Source organism: Prosopis cineraria, unplaced genomic scaffold, assembly GCF_029017545.1.
Source record: "Prosopis cineraria cultivar Desert tree isolate PC_DT_omini unplaced genomic scaffold, ASM2901754v1 PC2, whole genome shotgun sequence".
NCBI lineage: Eukaryota > Viridiplantae > Streptophyta > Magnoliopsida > Fabales > Fabaceae > Prosopis > Prosopis cineraria.
In genome coordinates, this window is record NW_026555333.1 from 45,984,760 (window position 1) to 46,006,822 (window position 22,063).

The 22,063-nt window shown below is 35.0% G+C and overlaps 4 protein-coding genes across 13 annotated transcripts; 2 read left to right on the top strand and 2 right to left on the bottom strand.

Annotated features, from left to right (window-relative positions):
• The first annotated feature begins 4,377 nt into the window (after positions 1-4,377).
• On the top strand, positions 4,378-9,614 carry LOC129298107 (pentatricopeptide repeat-containing protein At2g13600-like). 9 transcript variants are annotated; one of them, XM_054936569.1, is made up of 6 exons: positions 4,378-4,651; positions 5,088-5,157; positions 5,668-5,742; positions 6,260-6,351; positions 6,468-6,529; positions 6,675-9,614. In XM_054936569.1, the coding sequence occupies exon 6, from the start codon at positions 6,679-6,681 to the stop codon at positions 9,436-9,438; it is 2,760 nt and encodes a 919-aa protein (XP_054792544.1). In that variant the 5' UTR covers positions 4,378-4,651; positions 5,088-5,157; positions 5,668-5,742; positions 6,260-6,351; positions 6,468-6,529; positions 6,675-6,678; the 3' UTR covers positions 9,439-9,614. The 9 variants fall into 9 exon arrangements, with proteins under 9 accessions (XP_054792544.1, XP_054792512.1, XP_054792516.1 ...); XM_054936537.1 differs by having other exon boundaries at positions 5,668-5,762; positions 6,260-9,614; XM_054936541.1 differs by having other exon boundaries at positions 5,671-5,762; positions 6,260-9,614.
• A 975-nt stretch (positions 9,615-10,589) lies between these two features.
• LOC129299553 (uncharacterized) lies at positions 10,590-12,407 on the top strand. The gene has a single exon (XM_054938034.1). The coding sequence runs from the start codon at positions 11,167-11,169 to the stop codon at positions 12,097-12,099; it is 933 nt and encodes a 310-aa protein (XP_054794009.1). The 5' UTR covers positions 10,590-11,166; the 3' UTR covers positions 12,100-12,407.
• A 1,074-nt stretch (positions 12,408-13,481) lies between these two features.
• Positions 13,482-16,662, bottom strand: LOC129301966 (8-hydroxygeraniol oxidoreductase-like). 2 transcript variants are annotated; one of them, XM_054940619.1, is made up of 8 exons: positions 16,393-16,662; positions 16,112-16,257; positions 15,490-15,527; positions 14,966-15,368; positions 14,458-14,694; positions 13,952-14,110; positions 13,718-13,848; positions 13,482-13,596 (listed from the first exon to the last, which is right to left on the bottom strand). In XM_054940619.1, exons 1-7 carry the CDS (start codon positions 16,424-16,426, stop codon positions 13,738-13,740), a joined length of 1,128 nt encoding a protein of 375 aa, XP_054796594.1. In that variant the 5' UTR covers positions 16,427-16,662; the 3' UTR covers positions 13,482-13,596; positions 13,718-13,737. The 2 variants fall into 2 exon arrangements, with proteins under 2 accessions (XP_054796594.1, XP_054796593.1); XM_054940618.1 differs by having other exon boundaries at positions 13,482-13,848; positions 16,393-16,439; positions 16,530-16,658.
• A 461-nt stretch (positions 16,663-17,123) lies between these two features.
• Positions 17,124-21,481, bottom strand: LOC129302166 (8-hydroxygeraniol oxidoreductase-like). Its single transcript, XM_054940847.1, has 7 exons — positions 21,322-21,481; positions 21,054-21,199; positions 19,400-19,437; positions 18,903-19,305; positions 18,281-18,517; positions 17,462-17,620; positions 17,124-17,389 (listed from the first exon to the last, which is right to left on the bottom strand). Exons 1-7 carry the CDS (start codon positions 21,425-21,427, stop codon positions 17,279-17,281), a joined length of 1,200 nt encoding a protein of 399 aa, XP_054796822.1. The 5' UTR covers positions 21,428-21,481; the 3' UTR covers positions 17,124-17,278.
• Between the last annotated feature and the right edge of the window lie 582 nt (positions 21,482-22,063).

Consider the following 22,063-nt stretch of genomic DNA (forward strand, 5'->3'; position numbering starts at 1 on the left):
TTATTTACATTAGTATTTTGACCTTTCTATAGACTTCACAATGATTACAAATACAATTTTAGGGCTCAAAATACACAACATAATTCCACAATCACACAATGCAAGTAAGTTAACACATGAATTCTTCTTAGTTGGAAATATCATCTAAATTATACATAAAACTAAATCAAAATAAATGAGGCCTACTAATTTTAGGTTCAAGTCCTAATCCTCAGTATGTTTTCCTAGTTTGTGTCCCAATAAACTAGTTCCTGTAATATTAAAAATAATGGGGTGAGTATAATCACTCAATAACTAAGGTGCTTTTAACTCATAGTAATGCATGTCAATTAATTTAAATACAAATGGCATGATATTATTCTTAATTCATTTAGCATGATCTAGAAACATTAATGAAAATTTTTATTCATATTAGCATGTAATCATAAGATAATGACTTATTTACACATTTTCACAAAAGTATAAGACCAATCTCACGATTTTCATCACTAGAGTCACAATACAGACAATTATGTGCTCTTTTATCACTATATACATAATCACACCTCCTTTATATCCTATTTATTCTTCTGACACAAAATTATAGGTTATAACATATTGAGATCATTTATGAACTAAGACTAACCTAGCCAAATTCACGTGAAAGGTTACCCGACTAAGGTTTCCTAACTCACTTGTGAGTCACAGTTTCTCCCATTTTTTGCACTATAAGATGTCATTCTCCTTGTATTAGCTTTCTCGTTGAACAAGTAGATAACTAGTTAGGTTCAAATCCTTTATTAAACCAATGAGACAGTCCCTCATTAAACAAGTAGGATGATGGATATGATAAACCTAGGCAAATCATCGAGCTCTGATGGAAGCTTTATCACATAGATTTTATTCTCTACTCCTCTTTCTAGATGAACTCTTGCCTCTCAAGATCATGCGATACATAACAATGCAACCTTTCAAGGCATGGAGTTACTCAATGTTCAGGCATGTATAACATCATCATTATACTCATCTCATACATGGGCATCACATTAACACTCATAATCAAATCGTCAAACTCCTTAACTACACATTTTATTGAACTCCACAAATATAATTTCATTGAACTTTACAAAACTCTATTTCATTGAATTATTCACACATCAAGTCGTTGAACTTTACTTAACACATAATCATTGAACCCCCTATCAAATCATATCATTGAACTCTAAAGAAATCATGTCATAGCACTTTAGTAATAATGTTTCATAAAATTTTGCATATACAATGTCATTAAACTCTAAAAAACTTTAATATAAATTTGAAATAGTTCATGCCACATTTGCTTTGAGTAATTTCACACATTTCAATTGTTAAGCACAAATTAATAAATTAATTAACACGCAAGAGCACAAGAAAAAATTCTTTTAATTATCTCAAACCTTTGAGAGGTTAAAGTTTTCACCCCTCAATTACACGCTCCTAAAGCTTTCACAAAACTTATGGTGCTAAATATGCTCATTTTGCAATTAATCACAATATAAATTATCAATACCCTTTTTTTGGATAGTTTTTACTATTAACTCAAACACTTCTTTGCTTTTAAGATTCAATCTCTTCTTATACAAGGGTACCTTAAAAACCTATAGGGTTTCTTAACTCTTTCTAATTCACATTAACCTTATTAAACTATTAAATAATCATTAATAAAGTTACATTATCCCAACTACCATATTTATAGTGGGATTTTTTGGGTATTTACTACCCTCAATCATTGATACTCATAAAACCATAAATGTTAAGTTTTATTAGCTCAATCAAATCTTATTAAATCTATTTAAGTCAATGGATTCAGACCCATAGCCTATATGAATCGAACATCATATTTATCAACTAAACCTTAACTTTCTAACTAAAGCAAAGGGAAGAAAAAGAGAGATTCAAACTTTGAAAAGTTACCTCTAGTGTTTAAAAAATCTAAAACAATTTAAATGCTCGAATCCCTTAAGCCCTAGCAGAGTTCTTCCGTTGCTCCTTCATTTTTCTTTTGTTTCTTCTCAATTTTTTTACATTTAATACGCTCTTATTTCTGTAGAAAAGTAGCCATGTGCCATGGCTCATGGCACAAGAAAGTCTTGCCCAGGTGCATTACCACACATGTGCCATGGTGGATGAGCCACATGTTACAATGTGTGGCACAAAATCTCATCCTTCAAATTTTCTTTCTCTTTCATATTTAGGTGACTCGACTTCATTTTGAACTCACATTTAGGGTTGAAATTGCAACTAAACATGCCACTTAGATCTCTCTAGTCACACACCTGATTAATAAACTTAATTACTCTAATCAAGCTTAGTTAATCAAGTTTAAATTTTGAGGATGTTACACCTCTGCTTGTAGAGAATTCAAATATTGATTCATTATATTGTGAAAAACTAGCCCTTTCTACTAAACTTAATCCCTTTAATATATTAAAACTCCCCTAAGACCATTGTAGAATAGTTAGCATTATTGTGACTCTTAAACCCTATTAATATGTTTAAAAATATTATTGAGATTTACATTTATAAACTTAATATATTTTTGTCAAATTAAATTAGGATTTATGGATTTTAAATTTAAGAATATGCTAACAACATTAATAATAAAATACATTATAAAACAAATAATGTAAAAAAAAAAATAGCCAAAGAGAGATCTGCTTCACCATATGCCCTAACCCATTGCCTTCTTGATTTCAATTTTTTTCCTTTTGCATTTCTTGGATGGTTTTTTTTTTTTGAAAGGGATCAAATATAAATATCCCCCACACACATCTACATAGATACATACACATATTCTCATAGAGAAAAGTGGCTCTTACTCAAAAGGAAAGAATAATACACACATCCATCACACTCACACACAACCCATCCCTTAACTGCATGAGAGATAGAACACACAACCTTTCTCTTTTAAGGGGATGCGAGGCATTATTAAATGAAGAAGCTCTTGACAGTATCCATTGTATACCGGATATTAGCTTTATCCCATGCATTTTTAGTTTATACATTCACATATTTATTCTAAATTTAAAACCTATTTTTCTCTCTACTTTAGGTTTCTTGGGGTTAATTTTTGATAAAATCACAATTAAGGATCCTTGAAAATCAATAATAATTATTTTGGATTACAAAATGTTAAAAATCAAATTTCAAGATCATGATACCTTTTTTTATAGTTTTAAAAAATAATGTTTTGACAAAACACTTGCGAAGAGTGGATTGACTGCCTACTGAGATGGACTACAAATTAATCTTCAATTACGAAACACTTTCTAGATCTCAATATGCCAACTCATCACCATTTTTATCTCATTCTTAGCTAATCTTAAGTTACTGGTTCTCCCTGATATCAAAGTAAGAGAAAGAGGGAGGGCATAAAGAGAAGTTAATGCCAAAGATTAATTGGAGCATCTGCAACAATGTGAAGAATCCATGTGAAACCCAAAATCCACTTGTTGGAGGGTGATGAATAGAGATCAAGGCAATTGAATCCTAAACCCCTTGCTCCATCTTACCTTCTCCATAAGAGGTATAGGAGTGTCAAGGGTCATACAATCAGACTTGAAAAATGCATTCTAAAACTATATGGAACTGCTGTCATCAAGCATAGTGTCTACAATGGCCAGAGCCTTAGTAGGGGTCATCACTCTCCATCTTTTAGCCACTATTCATCGTGCTCCATAATAGATTCACCCAATTGTGTGGCTCCTCACCTTAATGGGTAAACGAGGATGCTAGGCCTTGTTTGTTTTCTATTTTTAAAAATTATTTTTTTTTGAAAATAAAAAATTTTAAAATCTTTTTGGATAAGAATTTTCAATTTAATTTTTTCAAAATGTTTTCATTTTTTATTTTTTATTTTTAAAAACAAAAAAATAGAAATAATTTTAAGTTGTTTTGATTTTATTTTTTATTTTTAAAATACATTGCATTTGATTATTATAACTTACAGTTATCTTAATCAATTTTTAATTATAAATCACTACTATTAACTGCATATAATCATCACTATCAGTCTACTTTTTAATTTAAAAATTATTTTTAAAATTAACATAACCAAACAATTTTTTATTTTGTTTTGTTTTAAAAATAATTCTAAAAATTGTATTGCAAAATAATTTTTAAAACAAAAGGCAAGAAAAAAACCAAACAAGCCATATGCTTCTGCTGTCAAGTTTTCCGTATGTTAATGGTTTATTTTTTGTGTAAAATGGCTTTTTTTATCGGGAAAAAAATGTAAGTAAGCGATATTTCTGAACCGTTGATTATGTGAACGGCCGAGATGCAGAGCAGTGAAACAAAACGCAACGTTTTCCCGAACCCGAAGTAGAACCACCTGGAACCAAAGGGAGTCCGAGACTCTGGACCTGCGCAGCGCGAACCAGGCCGAGCCCGACTCAACACAGACACTAGACAAAACCATTGTTCTCCTTCAAAGAAGCAGGCACGTCGATGAAGCAAACGATGATTGAGGATAGAGCACAAACAGCTAGCAAGTCTTCATCCTGTTCTGATATATTCGGTAAAAGTTGTCAACAACAGAATCAAAATCATTCATTGTATTTGAAAGCTGAGTGGTATGCTGGTCATTTTCATGGATTTTTTTGGGCCATGGTTATCTATTAAATTTTTGGTGAGTAATGGAGATATCAAGAGTATTTAATGTTTGTTTGAAGATGGAACTTGAAGAGACTTGGAGAATTTGAGGTGTAATAACCAACTTTTAGCACAAAAATCTTCAATCATTGTTTTCTTTGATAGAATTTGGAGAATTATGAAATATAAAGATTTGCTCGTGTCTGTGCTTTTGTTCAGGTTGTCCTATTCTTTTTATTTTAAATTGTTGTTACTTCATTATTATTTTAAGTATTTTCTTAGCTGATTTTGTTTTGTTTTTTAAGCAGAATGATCAAGAAATGTATTTTATAACATCATTCACATATTGATTTTCACTGGAATTGCATTAGCTTTAGTCATCTAAATTTTAAGTTGATACTTCCGTAAGTGTGATTGAGACTGCTAGTGCTCGCACCAACTTCTCCATTAGTTGCTAAATCCTTTGGATGCAGGATGCATGATGGCTGGCAACGTGCAAACAGCAAACAGACTGTGGATTACTATAGAGGAGTTCACTTCCTGGTAAATTGAGAGCTTAAAATTTTTCTTACTTTTTTTATAGCATGCACAACTGGAATCATTTGATAGGAATAGGGTTTAATTGTACACTGAAGTATGCCTCCTCAACATCAGATAAAGGAACTGAATGTCCTAAAAGTTTTGGAGTCAGTTATCCCATTTTGGAGTCAAATATTCCAACATGCGTTGGTTATTACACTTTTTAAATATGCATGTATGATTTCATATTTGAGTAGATACTCCAAATCTCAATTTAAGAGGTAGAGATATTCAGTATCTCTGTGTTATTTGCTGATTTGTTGAGAATTTTAATGATCAAGCTTCTAAGAGTTCTAAAGAAATTGTTTTGAATTAGGGTTATGATGCATTCACGGCCAAAAAAAGCTAGCACATTGTTTATAGTTTTCAACGATTTGCTTTATCATTCTAAAAGCTGTAATTTATAGTGGCATTTGGGGGATGTGTATATTAGAGCTGATGCAACCCTTTTCCTTTTCTTGCTAATCCCTGAAGCAGGCTTAGGCTCAGAAGGTTTACCATAATCTATTTTGCTGACTCTTTTGGGTTTCACTTCACTTGCTAACAATGGTGAGTTCATTTTTACAAATGTAAGTACTCATTTCTGCTACATTTTTTCTTCTTTTTAGATTTCAACTCTTGCTATTCCTGTTTATTCAATTGTAATTTGAAGATCAATGTAAGAATCTTCACAACTTACCTTTTACTTAACCTTTCTACCTCTCCAGGAAACAATGCAATCTTTTGCATATCTCCCTGTAGACTTTGCAAAGACATTGCAGCAAACACTGACAATAATGTGTCTCAATTCATTACACATTTAATTTCTTACAAAATTAGGTCACAGAGTACTCGGGAAATATTTGTTGTTGCCCACATATTCAGTTAGCTTGTGTAATTAGTTCTTGGAGTCTCCAAATATCTTGGCTTAACTGTTTGTTACTTGCATGTACTCTTTGATTATTAGTCCCCCCCCTCAAGTAGTTTTTGAATTCAATGGTTTTGGTGCAATGTATTTTGTTGCTTGTAATAAAATCCTCTAAGTTGCATCAACCTGATTATGATACAATCCCATTTTTTCTTGCAGCTCTCTCTGGAAATGCTAATGAATTGGTTTGGTATCAATTGATGGGTACCTAACTGGGATGGGAAATCCTACCCTAAAAGCTAATTATTAAGGCGAGAGAACAAACACACTTAAATTTCCTATTAAGCATCTCATACTACTCAATGTCAGGCTTAATATGCCATATTGTTAATTCTCCATCAATTGCTAAAGGAAGTTTCACCATCAGGTGCAAACTAGGCGTTGATGAGGCGTCTTCCCAGCTTGTGTAACAATCAATAGCCATCTTCGGTAAATATGGTCAAACTTTTGTTAAAATGCCTATAAAGCCCATTGAATCTGCTGTCATGTTGACGAGTTCTCTTCAATTTATTTATCTTTTATTTGCCCGGAAAGCTCTCTTTCAAATTTAATTTGAATTTCTTCTATTTCTCAGTCAAATGAGAGTTCAACTTTACAAATGCTTAATTGGGAGTGGTTACCAAGTTAAAGCGTTCCAACAACTTCCACACAAAATTGTTCATTATGTGTTGGCTTCTACCCAGCAAAATTTGTCCCCCAAACTTGTTATTAGGCATGACCATTCTGGTCACTTGTCTTACATGGAAATAACCCAGGAGTTTTACAATGCTATGAAGATTTGTGCTTCAGTTGAGGCAATACCTATTGCTCAAACACTTCATGGCCAACTCATAGTCTCTGGTTTGGACACTTCTACTTTCTTGCAGAACAATCTACTGCATATGTATAAAAAATGTGGCTTGATTGATGATGCCTTCCAAGTTTTCCGTGATAGCAATCATCTTAATATCTTCAGTTGGAATACAATGATCCATGGGTTTGTTGATTCGGGTAGGATGAAGGAAGCAGAGGACCTGTTTGAAAAAATGCCTAAAAGAGACTTGGTTTCCTGGACCACTATGATGTCAGGCTACTGTCAAAATGGGAGGCCTGGTGATAGTATAAAAACTTTCATGTTAATGGCTTGGGATTTTAATCATATTAATGATCCATTTCCCTTCTGTTGTGCATTGAAGGCTTGTGCATGCCTTGGCTTCGTTAAATTGGCTGTTCAATTGCATGGCCATGTGATGAAATTGGGTTTATTTAGTGAAATTTGCGTTAATAATGCAATTGTTGATATGTATATTAAGTGTGGAGCTGTGAGTTCTGCTGAGAAAGTGTTTTCAAATATTGAAAATCCAAGTTTATTTTGTTGGAACAGTATGATATATGGTTATTCTAGATCACATGGAGTTCAGAAGGCTCTCAGTACATTCTCTCATATGCCTGAACATGACTCAGTTTCTTGGAACACGATGATCTCAATTCTCTCACAACATGGCTTTGGGGCCCAAAGTCTTAGTATGTTTGTTAAGATGTGCAGTAAGGGATTTAGACCAAATTCTATGACCTATGGTAGTGTACTAAGTGCATGTGCTAGCATATTTGAGCTTGAGTGGGGTAGTCATTTGCATGCTCGGATTATTCGCATGGAACATAACGTTGATGCCTTTACAGGAGGTGGGCTGGTTGACATGTATGCAAAATGTGGATGCTTAGAACTTGCAAGGCGTGTATTTGAAAATTTAACGGAACATAATGAAGTTTCGTGGACTTCTTTGATCAGTGGACTGGCACAGTTTGGACTTGAAGAAGATGCATTATCACTATTTAACCAAATGAGGTGGTCTCCAGTGAGGCTGGATGAATTTACCCTTTCCACTGTACTCGGGATTTGTTCGGGTCAAAACTATGCCACCATTGGAGAATTACTTCATGAATATACAATAAAGAGTGGAATGGATTCATCTGTTCCTGTGGGGAATGCTATCATTACAATGTATACAAAGTGTGGAAGTATTGAGAAAGCTAGCCGTGTATTTGGATTAATGCCAATTAAAGATATAATATCATGGACAGCAATGATCACTGCATATTCTCAAATAGGTGACATTGAAAAGGCTTGGGAATATTTTGATAACATGCCTGAGCGTAATGTCATTACTTGGAACTCGATGTTAAGCATGTATGTTCAACATGGTGGCTGGGAAGAAGGTCTTAAGTTGTTTATTTCAATGAAAAGGAAAGGAATTGAACCAGATTGGATCACCTTCACAACTTCAATGAGCGCATGTGCTGACTTGGCTATTTTAAAACTTGGGATGCAAGTTGTATCTCAAGTTGAAAAGCTTGGCCTTGGTTCTGATATTGCAGTTTTAAATGCCATTGTTACCATGTATTCAAGATGCGGGCAAATCAAAGAAGCAAAAAAGGTTTTTAACTCAATACATGACAAAAACCTGGTTTCTTGGAATGCTATGATGGCAGGATATGCTCAAAATGGTTTAGGCAGGAAAGTAATTGAGACATTTGAGGATATGTTGAAGACGCAGTGCACACCTGATCATATAAGTTATGTTGCTGTTTTATCTGGTTGCAGTCACTTGGGACTAGTCGAAGAAGGGAAGCACTATTTTGACTCCATGGTTAAAGATTTTCACATTTCCCCTGCAAATGAACATTTTGCTTGTATGGTAGATATGCTCGGACGAGCTGGATCACTGGATGAGGCCAAGAATTTGATAGAAGGAATGCCTTTCAAGCCAAGTGCCGCTGTCTGGGGAGCTCTGCTAGGAGCATGTCGTATCCATCATGACTCAAAACTAGCAGAAATTGCAGTCAAGAATTTGACAGAGTTGAGCGCTGAAGATTCTGGAAGTTATGTTCTTCTGGCGAATATTTACACTGATACTGGAGAGCTGGAAGGCCTTGCCAATGTGAGAAAGATGATGAAAGAGAGAGGAATTAGGAAGAGCCCTGGTTGTAGTTGGATAGAGGTTGATCACAGGGTACATGTATTCACTGTAGATGACACCAGTCATCCACAGGTAAAGGAAATTTACATGAAATTGGAAGAGACGATGAAGAAGATTGAAGATACAGGAAGATATATTTGTGCTGCTGATGCTTATCGGAGTCGGAAGTACCATAGTGAAAAGCTTGCTTTTGCCTTTGGCCTAATTAGCTTGCCATCTTGGATGCCCGTACGTGTGATGAAAAACCTTCGTGTCTGTGATGATTGTCACTTGGTGATAAAGTTAATGTCTTCTGTCACCTCTAGGGAACTTATTATGCGTGATGCATATCGGTTTCATCATTTCAAGGATGGGTTTTGCTCTTGTGGAGACTACTGGTAAATGGTAATTATTTTATATTCAATCTAAGTTAAATTTAGTTCCTTTCTTAATTCTTATTCCTTCTGCCTGTATATTGTTCGCCTGGATGGTCTAAATAATGTCCTTATTGGCTATTGTTGTATCTGGAATTTGGAAATTAGTGTTACATTCAAATGTGATTGTTGTTCCTATGATAATTTTTATAATTTTTTATATTTATCGTCCTAAAAAGATGTTTTGAGAAATAAAATTGGTTTTCTTGTGATGCACCTGAAATCCAATAGAAGTTTAATGGTTCACGGATTATTAGGCATTCATTCTAGATTTCTAGTTCAGATTTAACTTCCTATTTTATTTTGTGCATATTATTACCAGTGGTCAATTCTAACAAATGTTCTCGAAACCAAAATTAATGCATGATTCTTAAAAAAAAAAAAAATCTCTTTAAATGAAACCTGGACCTTCTTCAACGTAAAAAATGGATCTTCTTCGGGTCCAAATATTTAATTTTTTTTCCCTTAATCTTCATTTTAATCATAATTTTTTTTTTTTTGCTATCCAAAAATTTAGAATTATATTACTGAAACAGGCCTTTTCATGTCAAATGAAAGGGTGCAATATAGCGAAGAATAATATTTAAATTTAGGCCGGAAAATAAATGTGATGACTGTTATAAAGACGAGAAAAAACTTGACATTCATTGCTAGAAAGGATCTCGATTGCTGTAAATTGGAAAAGGTAAAGGTTAATAGAACATTGTCTGATTTCATCAAGTTTGCTAAACTTGATTCACCTTGTTTTAGAGTTTAACTTCTAGAAATTACTCAGCCAGAAAGAAAACGTCCAGAAATTAAAAAAAAAATCTCCGAAGAAGAATTTTGAAACCATAAAGTTGTTAAAGACGTAAATAAAATCTTTTTAATAATTAAGTAAATATTATATAATGTCTTTTATAAGGTTACTTTATTTTATATATAAAATTTAATGCTTTTCTTTCGTCAACGACAAAAAATGAAAAGCAGAGAAAAACATTTCTTTTTTGGGTCTAAAACGAGAAAAAATTTGTAGTATCATCTATGCATGAATAGGGCCATGGCCATAGCAAGTAACCGGTAAACATCATTCTTATGATTCGTTAACAAACATAGTCGTTTTATATTCAAACAGCACATTAGAGTTGGAATTGGCTACTCTTACACATTAATATATGCTATAAATTTCACCAACACATCGTCCTATTGTCACATTCCCTTATTCTTCCTTTCCTTCTCTTTCGCCTTTACCTCTCTTTTCAGCCTCTACCTCGAGAAATTTTCTCTCCTCAAAACTAACTTTCTTCCCCATTCCTATCTCTCTCTGTTCTCTTCCCAAAAATTCTTTCATCACTTTTCTTCTCAAATCAACCATTTTCGTCCCTGCAGACTCCAACCCTACTCATCAATCTCTCCCTCTCCATTCACAAGCTTTGTTCGGTCAAAACCGTGCATGTCAGCTCTGCAACTTACGATTAATTCATCAATCTTCTGAGGGATGATGATGAACCCAGAAACCAACCAGAGAACTCAAGAATAGCCTCTTGAGAAAACAGGAGAACAAAGGTGGCATTTTTGTGATGCAGTGTTAGCCCAGAGCGACACTGCTATATATATAACAAATATATATAGCTTTCATTGAAATCACCATTGATATTGCTATGTTAGTTAATATCTGAGGGGGGAAATTGCTATAGACACACACAAACACACACACATGGCATTCTATCGTTCCTTCCGAGAACAGGTAGTGTCATCAAGATCACCAATAGTGGACAGAATCATAGAAGAACCTGTGCCGAGCAAATCTGCTCAAAGCACTGTCACGAGCATTTATCAAGTCAACATGGTGGGATATTGGAGAAACTTGACGATATTATGGACTAAAAATTACATGAACCATTCATTACACCTAACAGTTGATGGATTGGGAGGTGAGATTCAGTACAACTGCAAGATTGACGTGAAGCCATGGCACTTCTGGAGCAAGAAAGGCTACAAGTCATTCATTGTCGACGGCCATCAAGTGGAAGTTTACTGGGACCTCCGGTCTGCCAAGTTCTCCAGCAGCCCAGAGCCGAGCAGTGACTACTATGTCGCACTGGTGTCCGACGAAGAGATTGTCTTGTTATTGGGAGACTACAAGAAGAAAGTCTACAAGAGAACGAAGGCAAAATCTCCACTAACTGATGCAGTCTTGGTGACAAAGAAGGAAAACGTGTTCGCCAAGAAAAGTTTCTCAACGAAAGCGTGCTTCGACGAGAGTGGTAGAGACAGTGACATAGTGGTGGAGAGTTCGAATTCCGGGCAGAACAAAGACCCAGAAATGTGGGTGAGCATTGATGGGATAGTGATGATTCATGTGAGAAACTTGCAATGGAAGTTTCGAGGGAATCAGACAGTTATTGTGAATAAACAACCCGTGCAAGTGTTGTGGGACGTTCATGATTGGTTGTTCAGTGAGAGTGGTCCAGGTGGGGCTGGTCTGTTCATATTCAAGCCAGGACCTTTAGAACCAGACAGTGAAAGAGAAGGCAGTGCATTATCTGGTTGTGAGAGTGATGATGGTAGTGGGTTTTATTCTACCAGAAGTCAAGCTACGACCAACTTTGATTTTTGTCTGATTCTCTCTGCTTATAAAATTGAGTAGTGACGAATTGTATTAATTCATTAAGGGAGGAGACCTATGAGCGAAGAAACACTGTTGCTGAGATAGATATGAGATACGCTTGATACTACTTTGTTTTTGAAGTAATATTGGTGTTTCGTCAATAAAAAATGAGCCAAAAAAAAGAGGGTAAAGTTAGAGATGCATTAATACGAGAATTATGGAGTCAAGTGTTATTGTGAAGAATATGAATTGCTCATGTAAAGCCTGCCTGATTGATTGAAACCAGATAATTTTGTGGGAGGTTTCATCTTTTTTCTTTCTCATGCCGGTTCTTTCTTACTTACTCGGCTACTAGAAACATGACACAATGACAAGTTAGGAATTAGAAGTTTTTCTAGTAGGAATTAGAAGTTTTTTCTACTAGACAAAATGCGGGATGCTTCATCATTCTCTATTTCATAATATATTCTTTTTCTATCAGTCCACAGTTCATATACGCTTTCATAATATATTCTTTCTTTTTTTTTTTTAATAAAGTTTTCATAATATATTCTAAGCAAGTAGTAGCATTCACATGACCATCATCACTCCCAACCACCTGTTTTTGTATGTTTATGCAGTGTCAAGTTGGTGCAGTCAGTCTCATTCTCCCTTTCTCATTCACCCATTCACATCACATCACATCCCCACACACATCGTCTCTCGTTTTTGTTATTTAATTTAATAATATAATAAAAATAAAGTGATGTGATGAGTGAGTGTAGTATGTGGTTGGACCATTCAGAAGCTCTATATAATATCTCACATCACATTCCATCCACGCTCTTCTAATTAAGAGCTCTCAATTCGGCCCTCTCAACATTCTTAGTCTTTACACTCAAGCAAGGTCTCCTCTCTTCTTTTCAGGTCTTTCTAATTGAATTGAACTATTTTGCTCATTGCTATCATATTATTTCCTGTGGTTGTGAATGCTCCTACTGTTTTTCTTTCTTCCTTAGACCTATGAGATGATGGTATAGATATGAGATATGATTGATATTACATTGTTTTTGAATTAATATTGGTGTTTCGTCGATAAAAAATGAGCCAAAAAAAAAGGTATTGTAAAGTTAGAGATGCATTAATACGAAAATTAGAGTCCACTGTTATTGTGAAGAATATGAATTGTTCGTGTAAAGCCTGCTTGATTGATTGAAACCGGATTATTTTGTGGGAGGTTTCATCTTTTTTCTTTCTCATGCAGGTTCTTTCTTTCTTTCTTACCCGGCTACCAGAAACATGACACAATGACGAAGGCAATAAAGTAAAAATTGGGCATAAGAACCAAAAGGGTGAAATATTTGGGAGAAAAGACCAACAGTTAAAGCAACATTGCAAATTCTAAAATCTGCAATCGAGTTCAATTTTTTTTTTTTAAAAAAAAAAATCTACCTGGATGATTCTTGAAGTTTGATTGCAGATCTGTAATGCAGCTTTAAGGATTACTAGCCCTTCGTCCCAAATATTTCACTGTTTTGATCCTGACGCCCAATTTTTCTGACAATAAAAATGTGTGCATGATATGGCACCACTTAATTTTCAAGTATAGTTAATACAAAAAAGCGTGCTTGACTAAAACTACGGTACAAGGATTGACATTCAAATACAAACCACGCACAATGTACGACAGTATCATATTCACATCCTAATGACAACTTTGACACAATCTGGTTGTTTCAATAGCCACAAAGCTTTGTCTATATCCGTCAATGACACTTCATGAGTTAGAAGTTCATGAAGAGGGAACTCCTGTGAAAAGGAACACAATCAACTATCATTACAAACTTGATCAGTAACTAGATTTTGCGTGTGCGTGTGCGTGTGCTTGTACTTGTATCGAAGAAATACTGACCTTTTTCAGGCATTTGTCAACTATGAAAGGCAGGTCAGATTTGGGTTTTAGTCCTCCAAAAGCAGATCCTTTTAAAGTTCGACCAAGTAAAAGAGATCGAAAGTTGATGCTCACAAATTCTTCAGTTACTGAACCAATTACTATTGTCTTTCCTTTCCCCTGTATGAACAGAGTATGCCACCAACAGAATCAACACGTCTACTTCAGAACAGAAAATGAAAGGAGAAGAACCATGACATCTTGGTTAATAAATTGCTTGATTGAAACATGCGTGTTGCAGGTGATAAAAAAGAGACAATAAAACAACTTGAGTTCAATTCCTCAAAACACTCTTGGGAAATCAAATTCTAATGCTACTGAGTGAGCCCTTGAGGTCATTAAAAAAAAAAAAAAATCAGATTTAGTCTGCATGAAATCTAGAAATACTGCTCAATGTAATAACCTAAAATGAATTGCTTTTCGGGCAAAAAAAAAAAAAAAATTTGCTTTCAGGAGTTGGAATATACCAATTTCGTGGCTTGCAGCGCCTGAGTAAGACAAGGGGCAACTCCGGTGCACTCAAAGGAATAATCCACACCCATTCCACCACTCAGTTCCTTGACCAACTCTGAAGCTGATTTATCAGATGCATCAGGATTGACAAAATCAGTCATTCCAAAAGCTTCTCCTTTTGCTCTCTTCACTTCATTTTTGTCAATACCAATTATCTTAGCTGCCCCCATCATTTTGGCCGCGCTAATAGCCTACATTGCATAGCAAAGAGGTGCCTTACAAGCCTGTCTACATACTAGGCAAATCAAACCAAATATATATATATATATATTGGAACAAAATCCTACCAACTAGGTGGAGTTCCATTTAGATTTTCTATAAAACTGCTTCTATTAATTTGTACCAAATTTGACAGTTTACAATCGTTTCAATGATTGAAAGACTAAACTGAAAAAATGATCAGCAGATGACTTCATCCGTCAAGAGACTAAAATAAAAGTATTCTCAAGAAAAATTTTGTACCCCTAAGCCAACGCCGCCAAGGCCAAAAACAGCAACGGATGATCCACTTTCAACCTTGGCTTCCTTCCAAACAGCCCCAAAACCAGTTGAGAACCCACACGAGATGATGCTAGCATGGGCTGGGTCAATGTTGGGATCAACTTTGACAAGGTAATTTGCGTCAGTTATCATGTACTCTGCAAATGTGGAACAACTAAAAAGATGGAATATCTTTTGATCTCCTATGGACATCCTTGAAGTGTTATCCAGCATTAGGCCGCTGATTATTATAGGGTATTTCAGGCAAAAGTTGGATTCCCTTGAAATGCAGTTCTCACATTCTCGACATTCACCAATATATGTTGGAATCACAACATCGCCTACTTCTAGATCTGTTACTTTCTCCCCAATACTCTCAACAACACTGCAATATGTTCAACAACAACAATGGGAAGTTACACACACACACACACACACACACACACACCATCTTGAGCATATAGTTAACTTTAGAGATGAAATTATAATGGGAATTCGCTGATTACCCAACTCCTTCATGCCCCAATACTCGAGGAAACAAAGGCTGCACAGAAAATTAAAGCATTAACTTCCACATTGTTGGTTTCTTATACAACTTAGAGGCAATGAGAAAGCCACCTTTGACAGACTCATTCACTGCTTCTTCTTTGATAAGTTAGATCAAGAATTTTGAATACCATATCTTATATTTTGGTATCTTTTAATATTGTACAAGTTACAAAGTTTAATATACTAGTGACGGCAAATGGTATAAGAATTTTATGATGGCCACGGGAGACTTTTATGGGTATTTCATTGTGAACTATGAATTTATGATCTGCGTGATGGTCACACAGTAAACAAAGTAAAACTTGTAGATCAAGCCCTGAACTGATATATATTTTCTTCTCAAGTTCTACCTCAATTCTTCATTGACTCCGCATCAACCAACTAGCTAGTGCGCTAAAAGAATCCATAATAAATAGAAAGAGTTCAATATCTGTTAAAAAAAATAAAAATAGAAAGAGTTCAATAAGAAAATGATAATAAGTAGGAAATTACTGCATTTCTTGAAACCTTTTCTGACAAAACGGAATCTTTTCGATATGAAATTGAGACACACAGAGAGAGAAAGAGAGAGAGAGTTACAAGTGGAAACCCTGTGGCCCTAAGGAGGTCGGTGTGGCAGACACTGGCGAAGAGCATCTTGATGCGAGCTTCGGTAGGTTTGGGAGGATCCACTTGTATGTCTTGCAACTTTACATCATTTTCTCCGCCTCCCCACCATACAGCACCTGCATTTCCACAGCCAGAATCCGCAGGTCTTCTTCAGTCTCAAGTCAACGATATTTCAGAAATCAAGCAGTCTATTATAGCATTTGAAACTAGAACAAGAAGAAGAGGAAGAGGAGGAAGAAGAAGAAGAAGACCTTTGCATGTAATAACTTGCGGCGTTGCGGCCATGCTCCCACTGCTTCTGTAATAAATGAAGCACACAGCCGATAATACATAAATGCCCAAATATTCTGGGGATATTGGATAGAGTTTTGCTCCGAGTGGGGACCACCTGGAAGAGACGGTGAACCACGAAGAACAGTAGAAGGTTGCTCCGCTTAGAAAGAGCACCCGTGCCAATGGCCTTTGTTAATTAGCTAAGAGGGAGACGCCGGGTTTTACAGCTTGTAACCTCCCATTGTTAATGTCAACTCAATGAAGGAAAAGCTATGGTTTCAAACTGTGATGCTTCGGTCTTTTTTTTTTTTTGGGAGAATACCGGCAAAGAACTCAAGACACAACTTAATTTTAAAAAAAAACTTTTGACTAGTACACATTAATTATTAAAAAGAAAAGGCCTGCAAAGTATCAACCAAATCTTTATTAAATATTAATTTTTTTAAGAGTCTTTCATTAATATTCTTTTAGTTGGGGTCAGCAGTCTCTTGGCTTTTTTTCTTGACTTATCTTTCTAAATATTGTTAGTTTTAGATTGGAAGAATATCCATTAAGATTGGGGGATAGATGAATTTGGATTTTTAAATAGAGGCCAAATGTTAATGGAGCATAACAAAATATGTAAATTATATGACACCACTTATCTTTGGAATATTGATTTTTCATGAACAACGAGGAAAAAGATTGCCAACGTTAATTAACGCAAGTGTTATAAATTGAGCTATTATTGTTATTATTGGAAAGGATTGATTAAAACTTTATAGCTAATCATCCGAAGTTCTGCTGGATTAAAACCTGAAAACCACGATACAAGGACAGGCAATTTGCTGGGAGACTTGCAAACAATTTACAACAACATCATATTCACATCCTAATGACAACTTTGATACAATCTGGTTTTCCTAATAGCTCCAAAGCTTTGTCTATATCTGTCAAGGGCACTTCATGAGTTAGCAGTTCACGAAGAGGGAACTCCTGTAAATAGGAAAACAGTCAATCAAATTACAGATTTGATCAGTAAATACTAAGTAGTGTAAAAAAGCTAACCTTCTTGAGGCATTTGTCAATTATGAAAGGCAGGTCAGATTGGGGCTTTAGTCCTCCAAAAAGGGAACCTTTTAAAGTTCGCCCAAGTAAGATAGAACGAAAGTTGATGGGCACAAATTCTTCAGTTACTGAACCAATTGCTATTGTCTTTCCCTTTCCCTATACATAAAAAGTAACAGAATTAATCCGTCCACTTCAAAACCCCAAAAAAGAGAAGGGAAATTAATCATTTGATTTTTTTTTTATTTTTGACTCAATTGCAACTTAATCCATTAATTTTAACTCAATTCAACTCAATCTTTATAGTCTGATTTAGTTGTAACTTAAATCTTAAATTTTAACTCGATACAATCCAATCCATTCAAAACATTTTCTAAGTTTTGATAATAACTTTATTTTTACAATTTTATTTTCTAAAATGCAAGAACCAACAATTTAAATAGAAAAAACTACAGCGACTGAGATGTAAGTCAAAATTCAAGAGTTAAATTTTAACTATATCAAAATTATAAAAATCAAATATTAGTTTTTTTTAAAAAAAAAAAAGAAAAGAAAAAGGCCATAACATAATGGTCCACAAATTGCTCGATTGAAACGCATGTTTCAGTTGATAAAAACAGAGACTCCCCAAAACAACTTGAGCTTAATTCCTCTAAGAAGTCTTCGGATATGAAACTCTAAATGCAACAGATTAATGCTACAGAGTGTGCCCTCAAGACAATTAAAGAATGAGATTTAGTCTGCCTAAAATCTAGAAATACTCTTCACTCTTATCACCCAAAATGAAACATAGAATTGTTTTTATGAATTGAAAAATACCAATTTTGTGGCTTGCAGGGCTTGAGAAACCAAGGGGATAACTCCAGTGCACTCAAAGGAATAATCCACACCCATTCCACCACTCAATTCCTTCACCAACTCTGAAGATGGTTTGTCAGATGCATCAGGATTGATAAAATCTGTCATTCCAAAAGCTTCTCCTTTTACTTTCTTCATCTCATTTTTGTCAATCCCAATTATCTTAGTTGCCCCCATTATTTTGGCTGCGCTTATAGCCTACATTTCATTGCAGAAACATGCCTTAGATGAAACCAGCCTGCATGCTAAGCTTAAGAGAAAATCGAAAAAAAAAAAAAAGTATTGGACAAAATTCTAACAATTTGGTAGAGTTCTATTTTGATTTCTACAATTTGCCACAAAGTTGACAGTTTACTCACGTTAAACTTTATCACATGACAAATTTGACTCAAATGATGAGCTGAAATCTGATCAAATTCACAGACTATCAGGTTTGACCTTAAATTTTAAATAAAAATAAGAAGCGAGGGTGAAACCACAGTCACTTTAATGATTGAAAGACTGAACTGAAAAAATAATCTGCAGAAGACTTCATCTGTCAGAGACTAAAATAAAAGCATTCTCAAGATAAAATAAAGCATACCCCTAATCCAACAGCACCGAGGCCAAAAACAGCGACAGATGATCCACTTTCAACCTTGGCTTCCTTCCAAACAGCTCCAAAACCAGTTGAGAACCCACAAGAGATGAAGCTAGCATTGGCCGGGTCGATATCCGGATCAACTTTGACAAGGTAGTTTGTTTCAGTGACCATGTACTCTGCAAATGTAGAACAACTAAAGAGATGGAATATCTTTTGATCCCTTATGGACATCCTTGATGTGTTATCCATCATTAGACCATTTATTCTCATAGGGTATTTCAGGCAAAAGTTGGATTCCCTTGAAATGCAGTTCTCACATTCTTGACATTCACCAACATATGTGGGAATCACAACATCGCCTACTTTTAGATCTGTTACTTTCTCCCCAATGCTCTCGACAATGCTGCAATATGATCAACTTTGGAAGGTCATACACCATCAGCTTGCGCATAAAGTTAAATTTAGAAGTGAAGTTAGTATGGGAATTTGCTACTTACCCAACTCCTTCATGCCCTAATACTCGAGGAGCCAAAGGCTGCACAAAAAATCGAAGTGTTAACTTTCACATTGTTGGTTTCTTAAACAAGTGAGAAACAATGAGAACCTCCTCACCTTTGATAAACTCATTAACTTCTTTTTCTTTGATATATTACATCTCAGTATCTTTTATTACCGTAAAAGTTTAACATGCTCGAGATGGCAAATGGGATAAAGATATGAAGGCTATGGTCAGTGGTTAAAGACTTTTATGGGTATTTAATTGCGAATTATGATGTAAGACTTGTAGATTACCTGGAATGATTTATAAATCTCAGCAAACTCTTGATTTCTATTTCGTTTGTTGATTTAAGCATGTAATCTTTTAAGATCATGAGCAGTGCACCACATATTTAGTAGAAACAATGCTACAAAAAGTGAAAATATGGTGTCAACTTTTTCTCTCTTCACCAACTCCTCATTTTCTATTTCTCTCTCTCTCTCTAAATATGCGTTTTACTACATTCACTAGCTAGCAGAGGATACAGATCCAATCTTCTAATGGTTTCGAAATATTATCTAATTTAGATCGTATATATATTAATGTAATTATGCATCACAAGAGTGACTTTGTACGAAATGCATATCACCTCCCCCTTTACATATGTTCTCTCCTTTCTCTCTTGTGCCCCTTGGAATAGGCATTCGCTTTTCTTTACCTAATATATCACCCATACTTTCAATTTCTTGCCCAAATCTTCCTCAATTCTTCAATGAATCTGCATCAACCAACTAGCATACAAAAAGAATGTTGGATTAATTTTATACTCCCTCAATTAATCAGATCTCACTTCTCAAATAAAGTAGTTAGTTATTTTTAAACTAACACCATCTTTTCATATTTATCTCTATTTAATAAGGGGTTTTACTTTAAAATAAATACAAAATAATATATTTATTAGGGGTACTTTAAAAAATACATATTAATTACACCTTAAAATGTTAAAAAAAAATTAACTTCCAATCCCTTAAAAAATACCTCATATTCTTTAATAAAGGTAGTATATGTTATGAATTTGCACTAATTAGTTATCTAACCTTGAAAAGGTTTACCTTATATTATTTCATGTCGACCTTGATAAAAGAGCTGTACAAGTAAACTTATTTGGATAGAAACTTAACCTACAACTTTTTAGTTATCAGTTTTTTTCCTGGCACAAAGCTGATTAAATTAAAGAGCTTATGAGATGATAATTAAATTAATTAAGAATTAATATTTTAATTATTTACTAAATCGGTCTCTGGCACGTTGAACATCGTGCCTTATGAGAGGTCAATAATACCGGACTCACCGTCTTCTAATTTCTCATCCTCTTGTCTTCCTCTCATGTGTCTGTAAAGCTAAGGTTGTCTCGTAGGTTCTAAATTTGCCTTCTTTTGGAGCAATCAAAATTTTTACTTGACTTTACATTAATCTATAAAGCCATGGATTCCTGGACACGCTCAGTGAACTTTTCTTTGAATCATTTTCGATTAATTATTGAGATACTTTTAACCCAAAAAAAAACATATTAAAAGAAAAAGATCACCCCTAGTTTCCCCTTTCTAGTTGCGACTAACCCAAATGTTTTGGAGATGGAATTGAAGAGAGGAATAAAATAAGGAGAAAGTTACGATGGGAAATCCTCTGGCCCAAACGATGTCGGTGTGGCAGATGCTAGCACAGAGCACCTTCACTCGAACTTCGGTCGCTTTGGGAGGATCGACTTGTATGTCTTCCACCCTCACATCGTTTTCTCCGCCGCCCCACCACACAGCACCTGCATTTCCGATTCCCAAATCCGCCGAGCTTCTTCAGTCTCAGCTCAACCATATTGCAGAAATCAAGCATTCTATTGTGCCATTTCAAGCTCCAAATAAGAAGAGGAAGAAGAAAGAGTACCTTTGCATGTAATGATTTGCGGTGTTGTTGGAGCCATACTCGCTGTTTCTGTAATAAATAAATGAAGCAGATGACACCATAAATTCCTGTATTTATTTTGCGACATACGGACATCGGATCACACCTTGCTCCCGGGAGGGGCCACTTGGGAGGGAGTCACGTAAGGATTTTGATTGTGTGGCGCTCGTGCACCTTAATATAAGAGAGCTGAGAAGAAGGGTACTGAAAATCAGTCTTCAATTTAAGATAGTGGTGAGTTAATTATTAAAATTATAGTCAAATATGATCAAGGGGAGCAAAATATTTTACTAAATCGGTATTTATTCAACATTTTACTGGTGAAGTGATCAGATTGATCCTATTTACAATAGCATTTTAAGTAGTGAGAAGCATTTAGTCTTGTTGGTACAGGCGTTCCTGGGAAACATGAAGCTTTTTACTTATGTTTGCAGTTATTCTCTTTCAAAAAAGATTACAAATGCTATTGTGTTGGACACTGTCGGAATCAAGAAATCGAAGGTTGTTCTTTGATGAATCTTATATGCCCTGTTTAGTTCATTTCCTTGCATCGGGATGATATGTAATTCTCATGCATTTTACGAATATTTCATGGCGTTTGGTTAGGTCTCGGTAATATGAATGGGACTACATAGCATATTTATGTTTCTCTTGAATAGTTGCATTGGGATTACACAATCGTTTGGATAAAGATGATGTAGACCTCCTGTACAATGTGCCATGT